The 20,474-nt window shown below is 36.2% G+C and overlaps 1 protein-coding gene across 2 annotated transcripts in view; it reads left to right on the plus strand.

The window, feature by feature from the left end:
* LOC125661847 (uncharacterized) overlaps positions 1 to 20,474 on the plus strand; it is a 51,346-nt gene that overhangs the window by 19,042 nt on the left and 11,830 nt on the right. For both annotated transcript variants that reach the window (XM_056146898.1, XM_056146899.1), the window contains exons 9-21: positions 610 to 801; positions 1,058 to 1,184; positions 2,867 to 2,983; positions 6,661 to 6,788; positions 7,721 to 7,845; positions 8,543 to 8,685; positions 9,978 to 10,094; positions 10,633 to 10,727; positions 11,163 to 11,292; positions 12,366 to 12,541; positions 13,288 to 13,369; positions 13,900 to 14,022; positions 15,603 to 15,719. In XM_056146898.1, coding sequence (XP_056002873.1) covers positions 610 to 801; positions 1,058 to 1,184; positions 2,867 to 2,983; positions 6,661 to 6,788; positions 7,721 to 7,845; positions 8,543 to 8,685; positions 9,978 to 10,094; positions 10,633 to 10,727; positions 11,163 to 11,292; positions 12,366 to 12,541; positions 13,288 to 13,369; positions 13,900 to 14,022; positions 15,603 to 15,719 — 1,672 coding nt within the window. The remainder of the gene's footprint in view (positions 1 to 609; positions 802 to 1,057; positions 1,185 to 2,866; positions 2,984 to 6,660; positions 6,789 to 7,720; positions 7,846 to 8,542; positions 8,686 to 9,977; positions 10,095 to 10,632; positions 10,728 to 11,162; positions 11,293 to 12,365; positions 12,542 to 13,287; positions 13,370 to 13,899; positions 14,023 to 15,602; positions 15,720 to 20,474) is intronic.

The raw sequence follows: 20,474 nt of genomic DNA on the forward strand, positions 1-20,474 counted from the left end.
CGTCCTTAATTGAGAACATTGTCTGAAAGTCATAGAAATATAGAATAATAAAAACAGTGGATAACATTTATGAATACCGAGAAATAATGAAATGAACAGTCGGAATCACTAAATGGAACTCGTATCCATCAATAATAAAAAAAAAAAAAATAGGTGGATGTCTCCTAACGTGGATAAAAGGTGAAAATAACGGACAGTGATCAATCTCATAACTCCTAAAATGAATACAAAACAGAGAGTTGGGTAGGAACGGGCCCCTGGATATACCAGAAGTGGGATCCTGTGCCTAGGAGGAGTAAACATCCCCTGCCGACTGGTCACACCCGCCGTGATCCTTCTTTGCTAATGAGGTAAACGGAGTAGTCCGTACTCAAATCAGATTGCCAATGACGGCCTAATAATCTCTAACAACACGTTGGACCGCATATGTTGTATTTGTAAAGTAGATCCTTCTAACACACACTATGATTAGATTCGTTTTATTATGAATGCGACAACAAAAGAATATGACAAATCAACACCCACACACACACACCCACACCCCCCACACCCATATATATATATATATATATATATATATATATATAATGTATTTACACCCACTTTCAGGTCTTTATAGCCGTTCACGAAATGTTACACAGGCTTGGACAAAGACATGAACAGTCGCGGAGCGATCGGGATCGATATATAAAGATACTTTGGAACAACATCAATTCCAACTCTAGGTATAATTTTTACAGATCCGTAACGTACAACCGGAACCCTTACGATATTTCAAGCGTGCTGCAGTATGGATATAAGGTAAGATGGCGGTCACCATCAGTGTAGGGCTTTCATGACAATACAATAACAATTATTGTAACCAAAAATCTTTTTTCTCCTGAATTCGTTTTTAGAATTTTTTTCAAGGTAGGAATTAATAGTAAACTCTCTAGGGATCGTAATGAAATCCATGATCCCCTTTTTTAATCGTGGATAAGGATTATATACACCACTGCAACGGAACGCAAAAATGATTTTCTGCATTATTCTATGTATACATACGTTGTTTTTGCAGTCGTTTGGTGCTGGAAAAACAACGATAGAACTGAAAGATCAGAACCTTCAATTCCTGGAATTCGGAGGCAACCGGGCCTTCTCATTTTATGATGTGAAGGATGTTTTGGATCAGTATGGATGTACAGGTAAGATAATAACGATACATATATACACGGTAATCACGATACAGACAAGATAGTCATGATATATATCAGTTAATCACGATACATATATACAATATAATCACGATACATATAGACACGATAATCACGATACAGGCAAGATAATAACGATACATATATAAACGGTAATCACGATACAGACAAGATAGTCATGATACATATCAGTTAATCACGATACATATATACAATATAAGCATGATACAGACAATCTAATCATGGTACAGACAATATAATCCCGATACAAACAAGATAATCACGATACAAACATGGTAATCAAGACATTGACACGTTAATTACGATACAGACAAGATAATCACGATACACACATGCTAATCACGATACATACAAGGAATGCCGATACAGAGAAGTTAAAGAAGATATAGACAGGATAACCACAATACAGACCAGTTAATCACGATACATATATACAAGGAATCACAATGTAAACAATATAATCACTATACAGACAAAATAATCACGATACAGACAATATAATCACGATACAGACAAAATAATCACGATACAGACAAGATAATCACGATACAGAGAAAATACTTCAATAACACGCCTCTTATCACGTTCCACATCCTGTCTCCACCTCCTTCAGAATTATCTCTGTATCACAACTCTCATCACCATCCACATCATGGCTGTGTCAACTCCAGAATTATATCTGTATCACAACTCTCAACAACTTCCACATTATGTATGTGTCACCTTCAGAATTATCTCTGTATCACAACTCTCATCAACTTCCACATTATGTCTGTATCACCTCCAGAATTATCTCTGTATCACACTTTCCATCATCTTATACATGCTCCCCTGTATCACCTCCAAATTTACCACAGTACCACACCTCGCATCACTTTATAAGGACTAATACTAAGGATTATCGGCACCTTAGTCGCTTTCTTCAGGATATAAAGTAGTAGAAAACTTTAGACTCCCAACACGCATCTCTTGTATATCCAGGGGTCCGTGTTTGCCCTGCTCTTAAATTTGTATTATGTACACGATTGATGACATTGATCACTTGTTTTCACTCCAAATCCACACTTAATGGTCTAAGAGTATCCAGACATAGTACCGTTGTAGGATATCATTAAAAATCGATACCTTCATTAAAATCATGCATCCTAATCGACGGAATAATTAAAAATTGTCGCCCTCGCTTTTCAGGATATTATATATTCATTCTACGTTTCATTTTTTTTTTCATTTACGTTCGCATTCATGAGCAACACCTTCTTTTAGTTAAGTGCCTCATCATCTTCAGAATCCCATATCATTAGGAAAAACTTTACCTGGAGCGAAGACAAATCTCCAAGATCGCATGAATTCATATATTTCATACAGAATAAATCTATGATCATTTTATATATATTTTTGTTATTTGCTGGCTTTAACAAAACGAACTCATCAACCTTAAAACAGGACGGTATCTGTCACCTACAGATTTTTTTTATTTGACCTACAGATTTCCTTTCCAATCCATATCAGTAGCCTACGTCACGACTATACATTTGTCAGACTGCGTCGCATTGCTTTATTTTATAGTCAGCCTATGATATCTCACTACCCGCTTGTAAAATGGAAGTTACGAATCCGTGAATTACAGCATGCTACGTTATTTGATATTTCAGCGAATTGTACCTCGCCGCCCGCCTGTAAGAGTGGGGGTTATGTAAACGTAAACTGTGGCTGCGCCTGTCCTGAGGGTTTTACAGGGGCCTTGTGCGAGACAGTCATCACTGACGCTGGTAAGCAATGTATATTCCACAACTTCATCGAACGTGTGATATCGTAGTCTTTCATCATTGATTTGGCTTAGTCTAACGATTTGAAAACTTCTCGCCAATATTTTACACGCCATATATGCACCCAATTGCGATTTCAGTATTTGCAAGAGAGATCACCTTTCCTTGTCATCCAAAATTAATTATTCCGCTAAAATTATTAGGATACATTTGAGCTAGCAAATCAGAGGACTTTAGACCCGCGAAAAAAAAACTACTTGATGAATTCTTTGCTAAATACCTTTCACTGTAAAGTGTTAAAGGCTGTTTTGCAAAATCTATTTTGATGACCAGTATTTTGTAACAATCAAAATGCCGCGTCTAGCACTTAAACTATGATCTAGTGAAGAGTGTATGTACAAGTAAGAATGCAATGATCATGCCACTGGCACTTGAATAGACAATACAGAAAGCAGAGTTACATGCACGTATTCTTGTCAACACTACAAAACCAAAAACGTTCAGCGTAAACAGTTATGAAAGTTTGTAGGATATCCATATAACAAGCGCAGCCTGCGGACGAGCGTGAAGCACTAGCGTGACTGAAGCGTGCAAAATAATCCCATCTAAATCTCCAGAATCTATTAAAACCTTTAACAAGAAAAATAGTTTCGCCAATCCCAACAAGCAATCGGATCACCCGCTCGTCCTTTCCCGTGGATTGGTGCAAAGATTGCATTAAATCGATGCATTTCTTCGCCGGAAGCACGCCTGTGGATGAGGTTAAAAGGCCAGAACCGAATCCCCGAATAATGTGTTATTCATATTTTCGCCATAGATTCAGTTTTTGTATCATTAACGTCGTATTCACTGTAATACATAAAACAGAAGTGGCGACTGGTAGTGGTATAATATCTTAGATATGTTTGATATCTTAAAAGCATTTGGAAGCTCGTGTTTCATACTCTAACGTACGTCTGTGATGTCACAGTTGCATTTGTGTACACATAGCAACATACTCTGATTGCGTCGATCCACATACGAGGTCCATTTGCGGCTACGGAGATAGGTGAATAATTACAATTTTCCCAGAACTTTCTCGTCAAAAATGGCTGAGATCTCGCAAAGTCACAATTTGTACTATAGTTGTGAACTTACCAAAACGCTATTTATACCCCCTTTTAATAAAAAATTCCCGACCCACCACTAAATATTCGCGGATTTTAAAAGTTAGGTTATATCGCAGAAAGTAGGTCAAAAGTGTCTTAATTCCTAAATAATCTGAATTATACAAGCCGAATGCATGTTAAGTGAAAATTTTTAAATGAATCTAGATTAATGATAAATTGGACAGTGCTTTATAATAAATTATTACACATTTTCCCCATATTATATCAATGAACATTTAATAGCTTTAATGTTCACTTTTATTTGTGAACAAACAGTAGAAAAGGTATACAGAGACGGACGTTAAAAAAGATAGAATCAATCAATAGTTTCAACATTCATCATACATTTAATTAATTTTAAGGGGAAGTTGGGGATTTTTTTGAAAACTTAATTTATCTAAAAAGAAATCGAAGTATGTGTTTTACCTAGTCTTTCAGTAGTCATTTTTATCAGAATCATGATAATGTCCTATCTAAATTGATTTATTGTCATATTGAGTTCGGGTTGTAGTGATGACACGGGCACACTGCTCACCGTGTAGGCGATTATCAATAAAGATCATGAGACTCGTGATCGTGCTGCTTATAAACCACGAGTCTGGGATTCGCTTTGAAAAATCACTCGTGACAACCCTGACGCGGTATGGAATTTGAAGACTTTAGATCTAAACCTGCAGTAAACAGGTTGTGAATTAGAGGTGCGATTGTCAAGAGACTTAAACATTCCACCAAATGACTTACGTAACTTAGTATCTTGTCCAAACGATGCCTGTTGACCCACTAGGCTCAGTAATGAAAGGGAAAATCATTGATTTAAAAATACCACTGCTTTATTTTTTTTTTATTTTAGCTTATAAGGTTTTCATTTTAGCCTGTGGATTTTTTACTCACAGACTAAAATTAGCCTGTGGTAGAAAAAGTTAATTTCGACCCCTGGCCAGAAATGTTTGCCAGAATTGTTTGCCGCACGTTTTCCACAACTGTTTGCCGCAAACTTGCCAGGACTGTTTGCCACAAAGCTAATTTGCATGGCAATTATGAATTTGCAGCAAACTTATAGCAAACATTTGCCAGAGGTTTGCTGCAAACTTGCAGCAAATTTGTCACAACTGTTTGCCAGAACCTTTGTATTTCAGTATGGGTTATCATCCCAATGTTGTGATCTCCTTGCTCAAAAATTCAGTGTACCATTCAACGTAATTATGACGAAGTATAATGTTTATGACTGGCAGGGTAAAATGAGGTGTGGCATCATGTCTACGTTTTGACGTACGCCATAAAAGGACTGACAGTGGATGATCTATTTCCATTTGTAAAAGTCATGCTATAGGGATATTATGCGTTAACATTATACTGTAAACCACAAATTTGATTAAAATACAAACGTTTCAAACGAAATTGATTATTTTAACACGGAAGAAAATAAATTAACTTATTAAACTAGATGATGGAACACAGGTACTGAGTTTAAGCTATTTGATAAATTACCCCCCCCCCCTTCCTCCACCCCCAAGATAGAATTCAGCCAGATCGAGCTATTTTTTTCTAAATCTGTGTTGTTAATTTTCAGCGTCTAAAATAAGACTTGTTAGATCTATATTTGTGACATGTTCGGTAATGCAAACCGGGGTGCCCCCTCCCCACCCAACCCCCTGATAACCAGTAATGCCATTTGTTATTAACGTCCGAACAAACAATAATTAATTAATCCTAAATTTTGAATATATTTTAATGTATCCTAACAACAAAAATTGGAAGGGACTAAAATTTGTTGCAATGTATCTTATAAACTTAAAATGCGAATGCTGAAATATTCCCTCATTGTGCTAAAACTAGGATTGTGTACAATATCAACAACACTGTTCTAACGTTCTCTCCTTAAACATACATTGCTACAAGGGGATTCTTATATGCTTTTCATTGTTTGTTTTAATTATATCGGTGCGGGGGGATGGAGTGGGGTGGGAGTCGCACAAGTACAATAGTGTAAAACTTATACGGTACCAATCTTGATGCACCAGATGCGCATTTCGACAAATAATGTATCTTCGATTTATTTAAAATAATGATTATATTGAAATGTGTTTAACGTTCAAAGGCAGTGCTGTTCACACAGTGTTACACACTTGAAAGTTTTGCAACATGACTTGATCATTCGCCCCACATAATTAATGACTTTGAAAGATTGCAATATTGAGAGAGTCACAGTGAAGGCAACCGAAATGAAGTGTTTATAGTATAAACATATTTAAATCACATTCATGTATTATATATTTTATGCTTTAATACAAAACCCGGGAAGGAATATAAAATGTGTTGTTTTTTATGCCTAATATTGTTCAAATGTAACCTAATCGAACCATAAACATGACAAAACATGCACTTACAGGGAGCTGTTCTCGCTCATGTGGTAGCACTGTCAACTTATTATAAACCTGTATGCTTAAAGTTAAAATGGCTTAATTAAGTGAACATATTTTGTCGAATATTGAATCATACACCTTTACAGATACATTACTTGTTTTTTTTTAGGCTGTGGTGGTTATCTTCATCTGACGGGAACTGACAGCGTCCTAGAACGAAACAAAGACATATCTGTCACTTCTCCTAATTATCCGGGCCCAATTAGCGCTGGGAAAATTTGTAGATGGGCTGTAACGGTATTTCACCTTGCTGCCTAGGGGAAGATAAACTACAATCATATCTTCAGACATGTTAATTGAGCTGATCATGCAATTAAGACAGTGCCATACCTGCTTATACTAAAGTACTAAATTGATTGATTGGTTGCACATATTGTTTAACGTCCATCTCGATATTTTTTCACTTATGTGGATACGTCACCATTGCCGATGAAAGGCTGCAAAGTTTAGGCATATGCTCTGCACTTGCGGCCTTTGAGGAGGGGACAATCTTTATCATGCCACATATGTTGTGGCAGGTGGCTTCGCTTATGTTGTCTTGTCTGAATGAGTCCCATTTAGTTGTATTTTACGACAAGCAAGGGGTACCAAGGACCTATACTAACCCGGATCCCCACGGGACATCAGAGCGTTAGATAGAATATTTTGCAAAAAGAAAGTTTCTTATCAATATTGGCGCGATATTAGTACTACATTTGACATAGTTACACTTCATTAAGAGCACTCCTTACATACATTTCCTTACAGGCATCGGTTATATTATTAAGATGGCTGTCACTGTGTATAACATTACGATATCTTTACAGACACTGGTTACATCATTAAGATGACAATAACTGTTTATAACACTACGACATCTTTACAGACAACGGTTACATCATTAAGATGACGATAGAAGGTCTTCACATGGCTTATAACCCGAAGACTTTCAGTCCTTCATATCAGATTACGATAACTGTATATACCATGACTTACGATATCCTTAAAGGCATCAGATGGTTACATCATTAAGTTGGCGATAACTGCCTCTAACATTACGATATATTTACAGGCAACGGTTACATCATTGAGATGACGATACCTGTCTATAATGTTACAATATCCTTGCAAGCACGAGTTACATTACTAAAATGGTTACCACTGTCTATATCATTACGATATCATTACAGGCACCGGACGGTTACATCATTAAGATGACGATAGAAGGTCTCCACATGGCTTATAACCCGAAGACGCTGCGATGTTATCACTGGCTGGAAATACAGTACAACCTCCCGGGACAACCAGGAATAAGGTACAGTACAACCTCACTGGATAACCAGGCATGAGGTACAGTCCAATCTATTTGGTGTTCTCCCTGTTGTCTATGATACAGTGTCTTGTTTTTGGTTGACTTACGTGTCTTCGAACATGTTCCACTCATATTGGAAGATCATCAGTTGACGTTGGCAATTTTGTGCGAAGAATCGTATCTCTTAATACATACACTAATAGCAAACTAACAGATATATCTCTTAATACAGATACTGATAGGATACTAACAGATAGATCTCATCTTATATTATCTCTTAATACATATACTGATGACATACTAATAGATATATCGAAATTGTGAAGTTGCCGTCATTTTGTGAAAGTGACAAGCAGTGAACAGTGTGATTCAGTTTACGTATTAATCTACAGACGGTGTGGTGATATCGTGATTCAGTTTACGTATTAATCTACAGGCGGTGTGGTGATTTCGTGATTCAATTTATGTATTAAGCTACAGACGGTGTGGTGATATCGTGATTCAGTTTATGTATTAATCTACAGGCGATGTGGTGATATCGTGATTCAGTTTATGTATTAATCTACAGGCGATGTGGGGATATCGTGATTCAGTTTTTGTATTAATCTACAGGCGATGTGGTGATATCGTGATTAAGTTGATGTAATAATCTACAGGCAATGTGGGGATATCGTGATTCAGTTTTTGTATTAATCTACAGGCGGTGTGGGGATATCGTAGGCGAAGTATTCTTAGCGTCAATTGATTCACCAACATTGATGATTGTCACCATGGATACCAAGTTCGTAGGCAGCCGCGTGACACACAAAGGATTCAAACTCCATTTTGAAAAGGAGAGGGAAGGTAAAGCTCATTATCGTTGGGGTTAAATATATATCCGGGGAGGGGCGGATCTGGTACATTGCGGGAGGTGTTATCACTTAATGAAATGGAATATGCATGTGAATAATATTTACGTGTTTTCAATCCAGCTCTAAAGTAGAATCATCATTGTTCGTGGATGATTAATGTTCATGGATTTCGTGGGCCACTCTTACCCACGGATTTATGTGTCCTCGAACTTTTTTTTTAAAAACCAAGCAGAGTGATATATCCTACTAACATCGTGTCACTTACCCACGAAATTACGTCCCCATGAACCACTAAAACTTTGCTTATCCACGAACATTTACCATCGCGAATTAAAATGATTCAACAATATTCATTCACAAGGACGTCCCCTACTCTAACTAAAGTGTCCATGTCAGGGATAGGGCTGTGGTTATGTTCCGTGTGATCAAATGTACAATATTTTGCAGATTGATTGTAAATATATGAAAAAAGTGAAGGCAATATGGAAGTTGGGATCTTACAGGAGTTTTTTTTTTTTTAAATGATTCTGTGTTCTTCATTTGCCTTCAGATATCTGAGTAAACTGGATTAATAATATATTAATCTTTCCACATGAATGCGAGTTTTGTGATAACTTTTAGAAAGGGAATCATGTTTAAAATATATGTGTTTGTATATTTTGTAAACAATACTGACATATTAGTACGAGTCAGAATAAATAAACCTGAAATAAGATCAGAAGAAATAAATGAACAAGATACTCAGGATATTTAACACAATTTATTTACAATTAGTGAAAGAAAAATATAAGAAAATAAATCACTGCTATAAGTATACAATAACTCAGAGTCCTAAGCTGAGTATCCCATACAATAAACAGGTCACATACCCCTACATCAGAACACGTATTACGTCAGCTGAGTACCCCCTACAATAAACAGGTCACATACCTCTACAGCAGAACACGTATTACGTCATCTTTATACTGAAGCGACAAGCATCGAGTGTGTAGAAAAAATCTAGGTCAAAGGTGTTAATCAAGTGCAATGTATTACACAACAATATAAAAAATACACTCTTCGCATATTGCTTTGTAACAGCCTACAGCATATCTGTAAATATGGAATGCGCATTTTATATTTTTCTATACAGTCTACAGTTAGCAATTTTTGTTCATATGGAGTGTATAATGTAGATTTCTATCTGTTCTGTAAGTATTGTGTATGTATTACTTTTTTCTTTATACAACCTATAATTAGCATATCTAGAACTACGTAGGGTGTATTGTTTATTTTGTATAACAGTCTGCAGGGACAATCTCTGTAAATTCGGAGTGTGCGTTCCCACTGAGCTGAAAGCCTGCCAGTATAAGTGTGTGTGCCAGCCTGGGTACACGGGCGAACACTGCGACCTAGTGATAGGTAAGTTGATGAACGTTATATCCAGGTTATATCATTGATAATGCTACTCATACAAACGACATATCTCTTATTGTACACTTTGAAATTGTGAAGATCTAAAGTGTATATTTGATAACCATATACATACTAACATTAAGAAATACACACACAAGCCCGGAGGTACCGGAACATACACAAGTCCTGAGATACCGAAACATACACAAGTCCCGAGGAATTGCGGTATACATATATCCTAAGGTACCGTGGTATAAATAACTCCATGTTCAGAACCCATTAGGTACCGGCATATACACAACTCCTGAAATGCCACGGTACACACAGCCTGAGCTATCGCGATACACACATCCTGAGGTAACGCAGTATACACAAGTCCTGAGGTACCGCGGTTTACACAACGCCTGAGATACCGCGGTATACACAACTCCTGGGGTACCGCGGTATACACAAGTCCTGACATGCAGAGACGTGGAGTGTGTTGGAGAGACAATATATAATAGTGTTACTGAACTTATTTATTGGCAGACTTATTTTTTATCAGAGGACGCCAAACTTAGGTGCAGTTTTGAGAGATTTGAGAACTGCTTCTTCGACAACATTCAGGAAGGAGATGACTTTGAATGGGGTCCTGGATTTGTAAGTAGTCAACATTTTCTTCCTTTCAAAATATTAAGGAAACTTCGCGACTCTTATGATTTAAAATGATTTAAGGCTTATTCAACTTCTGGGAGATATATTCTTCATCAATAGAGGGACCTCCGTGGTGGAGTGGTTAGAACTTCGCGCCCAAAATCGGACACTTCACCTCAGCTCGGCGCGGGTTCGAATTCTGCCCGCGTCAGTAAGTGAGAAACTTTCCCAGTTTACTTTCAGGGGATTGGTGGTCTCTTCCCAGGTGCATTGTATCTGGGTTCTCTCTTCCCCAAATAAAAACTGGGCACCACCATATAATTGAAAAAGAAATGTTGAGTGTGGTGAAAAACATCAATTATTCAATCAAGCTCTACCAATTCAATATCATTGTCGTAGTACTATACTGGTTATTAAGTCTCAATGTCCTCTTATATTCAGAAACACACTATGTCGGCGGGTACAGGCCCTAGCGACGCCTATCGAGGGGATAGATACCTGTTCACAGAGATGTCATCACCCAGGAAGCCCGGGGATAGGGCCGTCCTACAGACATCGGTCCCACTACCAGGTGAGTTATTTATAGCATCATCGTCAACATAGGGCCGTCCTACATACATCGGTCCCATATCAGGTGAACTATTTATAGCTTCAACACCAAGATAGGGCCGTCCTGCAAACATCGGTTCCACTACCAGATGAGTTATTTATATCATCATCACCAAGATAGGACCGTCCCACAGGCATCGATCCCACTACCAGGTGAGCTATTTATAGCTTCAACACCAAGATAGGGCCGTTCTACAGATATCCATCCCATTACCAGGTGAGATAATTTATAGCAGCATCACCCAGGATACTCGACGGAACATTCGACATCTCTACACGCCAGGAAGTAGCTTTATGATCGGGCGCTAGTCCAGTGATCAGACATCAGTTATATGTTTAGACGTTAGTTAACTATATGACAAACGGGATGATGTCAGCTTGCCCATCTTCAACTTCCAATATTTATGTAGCAACATAGTATTATCACATGCATATGGTGTTGATATATCTCAGCTGATTCGATACACAAGAGCTTGTTCTGCGTATAGTCAGTTTTTAAATCGAGGCAAGCTACTGACAAACAAGTTGATGGTACAATGGTTTCAACAGTCTTGATTAAAGTCAGGATTTCGCAAATTATATGGTCGTTATAACGATCTTGTTTGTCAATGCAACCTATCATTGGGTGAAATGCAGGAGATGACTACTCCCCCTAGACATCTGATTTCATCCCTAGTATATCCAGGGATCCGTGTTTGCCCAACTTTCTAATTTGCATTCCTTAAAAGAGTTAATGTTTGGTATCTTCACCTTTCAATCAGTGATTTCTACCAGGTGTTAATTAAAAAATGTATCTTCTATGAAATTTACCATTTTAAAATTTTTTTGTGGTATGGACATTAAAAAAAATATATATAAATACGCAAAGTATATGACACATTAATATCATTTCAGCGTATAAGGTTGTTCATAATCACTGCAAGTTTTGTTAAAAAGGCTATACTTGTAGAGTTCATAAACTGAGCCTCAGTGTAGAAAGTGTTTGAATAATGCTGTTTCTGGACCACTGATTTACATTATATGAAAATATTGTAGCAAAAGATGGATGTCTTTCCTTCGCCTACAACATGTTTGGTCTCCATGTCAAGAACCTTACTCTGTATGTTGAGGGGGCAAACAGAGGTAAAACCTCTCTCTGGACAAAGACTGGAAACCAGGGATCTGATTGGATGACAGATAAAGTTGATATACCGAGCACGTCAGAACTAAAGGTACGATACGAAGAATATATATATAATAACATCGATAGAACAGCACTGTTCATGTTTTCATTATTGGTGAATATATTTTCCTGATTTGCACAGAAAATATATGTATGGCAGCTCAATCAATCAATTTAACAAAATGAATGACAATTGACAAATTATTTAAAATAATGCATAGTGTAATGCCATAATGTTTTTACAATAAATTCTCAATGTGATACACATTTTAAGATACAGAGTATCGATGTGTTGTTTCTTCATCAAGAGATGAACGTCATGAGTGTCTCCGGTGAAAAGAGACTTCATATACTTTAGAGCAGATATACAACGAATATGTTGAAAACAGATATCATGTTTCCTTTTACATCGTTTGGGCAATGTCCTATTCATATTGAGCTGTAGGTGAAGTATAGGACATTTAAACCTATAATTTGTGCTCAATGCTTTAGCTGTGATGGTTCTTCAACGTGATATATCTTACCGCGACATAGGATGTCCGTTTTTACAAGCATGTCCAAAAAGACCCATGGTTGACATTTCTAATTGTCGAGCATTTGGCGAAGAAACAATTAATACCTACGTTTTCCCCTTATATTTCGCAGAGCTATGGTATGAGCGGGACTCGAACGCACGACCTTCCGGTTTAGAAGCAAATGTTCTCACTGTTGGTTTACCGCGACCGGTTGATAGGGGATCATTATATATTTTCGGTCGTTTTTCTAGAATACATTTTCAGACATTTTTGTTTTCAGATCGCGTTTGAGGCGATAACGGGAGACTCTTGGAAGAGTGATATAGCTTTAGACGAGATCATGTGGGAAGTCGGCCATTGTGGTAATTTCGGTTTAAAGCTTGGATATATGTTAAGTATTAGCAATGTTTTTATAGGAATAAGTTTATCAGATCCTGCTAACTGCCCACAATATTTGCAGCATATATCAGTAAATCATAGTTTCGACCCCAAACGTATTTGATCAAGAGTTTTAAGTTGATATACATGAATATAGGGTTGAATGATTAAATGACGTGAATTTGAAAATGTGACAAACAATTTCAATTTGTCATTTTGATCTATGTAAGGAATTCTGAAAATCATTAAGTTCTTTGTTTTTAGTATAAGATAGGGTTAAATGATCGAGGAATGTATTTGAGTCGCATTTAAGGTATTTGGTTTACTTAATATTGGAAGTTTGGTATTTGTGTAGCGGATTAAATGGGTCGATCTTTTAGGGAGGTTCCCACCAAGGGCTATACCTCTTGTATAAGAATAAATAGTGTGTGTCTCTTCATACTGGATGTGACATAATTTATGTACAATCAGCATAAACTCGGACATTTGTTAATGCAATGTTGTTTACTTCCAGACTTCAACGCTCCTAAAGAATGTTTAGAAGTTGGAAAAGAATATGAAGGAACACGTGACTATACCGATACAGGCATCCCGTGTCAGGCTTGGGGATCTAATAGTCCACACACACCCAGTCCCAGTAACATACTATAATATATGTTATTAACATTACCATACCATATCAGGCGCGGGAATATAATAGTCCGCACACCATCTCCTAAAGCAACATACCATAATATATGTTATCAACATTACCATACCATCTCAGGCGTGGGAATGTGATAGTCCGCACGCGATCTCCTCTAGTAACACATCATATAAACATTACCATCCGTTGTTAAGTGTAGGGATTTAATAGTCCACACACGATCTCCTCAAGTAACGTACCACGGTATCGGCTAATCACATACTCTCCTAAATCAATCCTGCAAATTATATTGCCCATTAAAGACTTAACTTTAAGTTAACAACCCAAAGTGTTAGCCATCTGTCAATCAAACATTGAACATATATCAAGTGGAGTGACATCTGCAGACACTGTGGTCTAGAGCTACCCCAGAGAGGTGTTTTGATAACAATAACAGCCAGTACCTACAGGCATTCTTTAGATCTTGAGGAGGTTCTGTATTGTAGAGTTTTGATAGTATTGACCTGTCAACAACTGCTACAATAATTTGCCCATTAATTTATAAAACTTGTAACTTATTCAAATAATTTATATTATCAATTTATGATAGCTCTATATTTATAAAAAAAAATATTCATTGGGCCAACGACTGAGAGTAAAAGAGAGAAAGAGGGGGTGGTGTAGACTGTATCATCTAGCCATAGGGATACAACCATTATACAAACACTATGACCACAGAAACACTTCCTGTGTACATCAAAAGTATACACAGCACCCTGATCTCTGGACCAGGTAAATAACAATGAATATAGATGAGTTCCACCCACATCCAGTGATCCGTGAATAAACCGTACGGTATTTTATTTGGGTCTTTAAGTAAACCTTATACATACATTCTATCAATATTGTCCCTCAAGTGAAACTTGTTATCAATACTGTAACAACTGTTATAAAGATGATAACCACTGTTATAAATACGATGTTGTACGGACAAAACATTATATATATATCTGTTATAAATATAATCTTATCATGTAAAATATAATTATTGTACACCTGTTATGAACATCATTATGGTAGATTTGATATAAACTTAATCATTGTGTATATGTTATAAACATAATTATTCTATACTTGTTATCAACATAATCATTTTATATATGTTGTGAACATAATTATTGCGTATCTGTTATAAGCATAACATTCTACATGTGTTATAAACATAATTACTCTATACTTGTTATAAACATAATCATTTTATATCTGTTGTGAACATAATTATTGTGTATCTGTTATAAGCATAACATTCCACATCTGTTATAAACATAAGTATTGTATATATGTTATAAACATAATTATTTTATATCTCTTATACACATAATTTATTTTTTATCTGTTATAAACACATTTCTTTCATAATTGCTGCATACTTGTTATAAACATAGCTGTAATTCTGTTATAAACACGCCCTTCTCAAGTAAAGCTGGACATCAGTGTGAACTCTATTAATAATTAGTGATATATACTCAATTTCATAGAACTTACAATAGTAAGTTGAAAGATGAAATGTGATCTCGTATGATGTGTTTTAGAATATTCATATCTGGCTGCCGAGTCCAATTACTGTCGGATCGCTGACGAACCTGAACCGTGGTGTTACACCACTAACAGTGTGGTCAGATGGAGCTGGTGCGATGTACCACATTGTTGTAAGTATCCTGTTGTTATAACACGGATGTTGTGAGTGCTGTCAGTATTCTGACGTTATAACACGGATGTTGTGAGTGTTATCAGTATTTTAATGTTATAACACGGATGTTGTGAGTGTTGTCAGTATTTTGATGTTATAGCACGGATATTGTGAGTGTTGGCAGTATTTTAATGTTATAACACGGATGTTGTGAGTGTTGTCAGTATTTTGATGTTATAACACGGATGTTGTGAGTATGGTCAGTATTCTGGTGTTATAACACGGATGCTGTGTGTGTTGTCCGTATTTCAATGTTATAACACTGATGTTGTTAGTGTAGTCAGTATTCTTGTGTTATATCACAGATGTTGTGAGTGTTATCAGTATTCTAATGTTATAGCACGGATATTAGGAGTGTTACCAGTATTTTAATGTTATAACACGGATGTTGTGAGTGTTACCCGTATTTTGATATTATAACACGGATGTTGTGAGTGTTGTCAGTATTTTAATGTTATAATACGGATGTTATGAGTGTTGTCAGTATTTTAATGTTATAGCACGGATGTTGTGTGTGTTGTCAGTATTTTAATGTTATAATACGGATGTCATGAGTGTTGTCAGTATTTTGATGTTATAACACGGATGTTGTGAGTATGGTCAGTATTCTGGTGTTATAACACGGATGTTGTGAGTGTTGTCAGTATTCTGGTGTTATAACACTGATGTTGTGAGTGTTGTCAGTATTTTAATGTTATAACACGGATGTTGTAAGTGTTGCCAGTATTTTAATGTTATAACACGGATGGTGTGAGTGTTGTTAGTATTTTTTTGGTATAACACGGATATTGTGAGTGTTACCAGTATTTTAATGTTATAATACGGATGTTATGAGTGTTGTCAGTATTCTGACGTTATAACACGGATGTTGTGAGTGTTGTCAGCATTCTGGTGTTATAACACGGGTATTGTGAGTGTTGTCAGTATTCTGGTGTTATAACACTGATGTTGTGAGTGTTGTCAGTATTTTAATGTTATAACACGGATGTTGTAAGTGTTGACAGTATTTTAATGTTATAACACGGATGTTGTGAGTGTTGTCAGTATTGTGACATTATAACACGGATGTTGTGAGTGTTGTCAGTATTTTAATGTTATAACACGGATGTTGTGAGTGTTGGCAGTATTTCAATGTTATAGCACGGGTATTGTGAGTGTTGTTAGTATTTTAATGTTATAGCACGGATGTTGTGAGTGTTGTCAGTATTCTGGTGTTATAACACTGATGTTCTGAGTGTTGCCAGTATTTTAATGTTATAACACGGATGTTGTGAGTGGTGCCAGTATTTTAATGTTATAACACGGATGTTGTGAGTGTTGTCAGTATTCTGGTGTTATAACACTGATGGTGTGAGTGTTGTCAGTATTTTAATGTTATAACACGGATGTTGTGAGTGTTGTTAGTATTTTTTTGGTATAACACGGATGTTGTGAGTGTTGCCAGTATTCTGACGTTATAACACGGATGTTGTAAGTGTTGCCAGTATTTTAATGTTATAACACGGATGTTGTGAGTGTTGTCAGTATTCTGACGTTATAACACGGATGTTGTAAGTGTTGCCAGTATTTTAATGTTATAACACGGATGTTGTGAGTGTTGTTAGTATTTTTTTGGTATAACACGGATATTGTGAGTGTTACCAGTATTTTAATGTTATAATACGGATGTTATGAGTGTTGTCAGTATTCTGACGTTATAACACGGATGTTGTGAATGTTGTCAGTATTTTAATGTTATAGCACGGATGTTGTGAGTGTTGCCAGTATTCTAATGTTATAACACGGATGTTTTGAGTGTTGCCAGTATTCTAATGTTATAACACGGATGTTTTGAGTGTTGGCAGTATTTCAATGTTATAGCACGGGTATTGTGAGTGTTGTTAGTATTTTAATGTTATAACACGGATATTAGGAGTGTTACCAGTATTTTAATGTTATAACACGGATGTTGTGAGTGTTACCAGTATTTTAATGTTATAACACGGATGTTGTGAGTGTTGGCAGTATTTCAATGTTATAGCACGGGTATTGTGAGTGTTGTTAGTATTTTAATGTTATAACACGGGTATTGTGAGTGTTGTTAGTATTTTAATGTTATAGCACGGATGTTGTGAGTGTTGGCAGTATTTCAATGTTATAGCACGGGTATTGTGAGTGTTGTTAGTATTTTAATGTTATATCACTGATGTTGTGAGTGTTGCCAGTATTTTAATGTTATAACACGGATGTTGTGATGTTGGCAGTATTCTAATGTTATAACACGGATGTTATGAGTGTTGTCAGTATTATGACGTTATAACACGGATGTTGTGAGTGTTGTCAGTATTCTAATGTTACAGCACGGATGTTGTGAGTGTTGTCAGTATTCTGACGTTATAACACGGATGTTGTGAGTGTTGTCAGTATTTTAATGTTATAGCACGGATGTTGTGAGTGTTGTCAGTATTTTAATGTTATAATACGGATGTTATGAGTGTTGTCAGTATTCTGGTGTTACAACACTGATGTTGTGAGTGTTGTCAGTATTTTAATGTTATAACACGGATGTTGTAAGTGTTGACAGTATTTTAATGTTATAACACGGATGTTGTGAGTGTTGTCAGTATTCTAATATTATAACACGGATGTTGTGAGTGTTGTCGGTATTTTAATGTTATAACACAGATGTTGTGAGTGTTGTCAGTATTTTAATGTTATAACACGGATGTTGTGAGTGTTGTCGGTATTTTAATGTTATAACACAGATGTTGTGAGTGTTGTCAGTATTCTAATGTTATAACACGGATGTTTGGCGTGTTGTCAGTATTCTAATGTGGTAAAACGGATGTTTTGAGTGCTGTCAGTATTGTAATGTTATAACACGGATGTTGTGAGTGTTACCAGTATTTTAATGTTATAACACGGATGTTGTGAGTGTTGGCAGTATTTCAATGTTATAGCACGGGTATTGTGAGTGTTGTTAGTATTTTAATGTTATAACACGGGTATTGTGAGTGTTGTTAGTATTTTAATGTTATAGCACGGATGTTGTGAGTGTTGGCAGTATTTCAATGTTATAGCACGGGTATTGTGAGTGTTGTTAGTATTTTAATGTTATATCACTGATGTTGTGAGTGTTGCCAGTATTTTAATGTTATAACACGGATGTTGTGATGTTGGCAGTGTTCTAATGTTATAACACGGATGTTATGAGTGTTGTCAGTATTATGACGTTATAACACGGATGTTGTGAGTGTTGTCAGTATTCTAATGTTACAGCACGGATGTTGTGAGTGTTGTCAGTATTCTGACGTTATAACACGGATGTTGTGAGTGTTGTCAGTATTTTAATGTTATAGCACGGATGTTGTGAGTGTTGTCAGTATTTTAATGTTATAATACGGATGTTATGAGTGTTGTCAGTATTCTGGTGTTACAACACTGATGTTGTGAGTGTTGTCAGTATTTTAATGTTATAACACGGATGTTGTAAGTGTTGACAGTATTTTAATGTTATAACACGGATGTTGTGAGTGTTGTCAGTATTCTAATATTATAACACGGATGTTGTGAGTGTTGTCGGTATTTTAATGTTATAACACAGATGTTGTGAGTGTTGTCAGTATTTTAATGTTATAACACGGATGTTGTGAGTGTTGTCGGTATTTTAATGTTATAACACAGATGTTGTGAGTGTTGTCAGTATTCTAATGTTATAACACGGATGTTTGGCGTGTTGTCAGTATTCTAATGTGGTAAAACGGATGTTTTGAGTGCTGTCAGTATTGTAATGTTATAACACGGATGTTGTGAGTGTTGTCAGAATTCTAATGTTATTACACGGATGTTTTGAGTGTTGTCAGTATTTTTATGTTATACCACGGATGTTGTGAGTGTTGTCAGAATTATAATGTTATAACACGGATGTTATGAGTGTTGTCAGTATTATGACGTTATAACACGGATGTTGTGAGTGTTGTCAGTATTCTAATGTTACAGCACGGATGTTGTGAGTGTTGTCAGTATTCTGACGTTATAACACGGATGTTATGAGTGTTGTCAGTATTTTAATGTTATAGCACGGATGTTGTGAGTGTTGTCAGTATTTTAATGTTATAATACGGATGTTATGAGTGTTGTCAGTATTCTGGTGTTACAACACTGATGTTGTGAGTGTTGTCAGTATTTTAATGTTATAACACGGATGTTGTAAGTGTTGACAGTATTTTAATGTTATAACACGGATGTTGTGAGTGTTGTCAGTATTTTAATGTTATAACACGGATGTTGTGAGTGTTGTCGGTATTTTAATGTTATAACACAGATGTTGTGAGTGTTGTCAGTATTCTAATGTTATAACACGGATGTTTGGCGTGTTGTCAGTATTCTAATGTGGTAAAACGGATGTTTTGAGTGCTGTCAGTATTGTAATGTTATAACACGGATGTTGTGAGTGTTACCAGTATTTTAATGTTATAACACGGATGTTGTGAGTGTTGGCAGTATTTCAATGTTATAGCACGGGTATTGTGAGTGTTGTTAGTATTTTAATGTTATAACACGGGTATTGTGAGTGTTGTTAGTATTTTAATGTTATAGCACGGATGTTGTGAGTGTTGGCAGTATTTCAATGTTATAGCACGGGTATTGTGAGTGTTGTTAGTATTTTAATGTTATATCACTGATGTTGTGAGTGTTGCCAGTATTTTAATGTTATAACACGGATGTTGTGATG

The sequence above is a fragment of the Ostrea edulis genome, chromosome 8 (assembly GCF_947568905.1).
Source record: "Ostrea edulis chromosome 8, xbOstEdul1.1, whole genome shotgun sequence".
In the NCBI taxonomy this organism is placed as follows: Eukaryota; Metazoa; Mollusca; class Bivalvia; order Ostreida; family Ostreidae; genus Ostrea; species Ostrea edulis.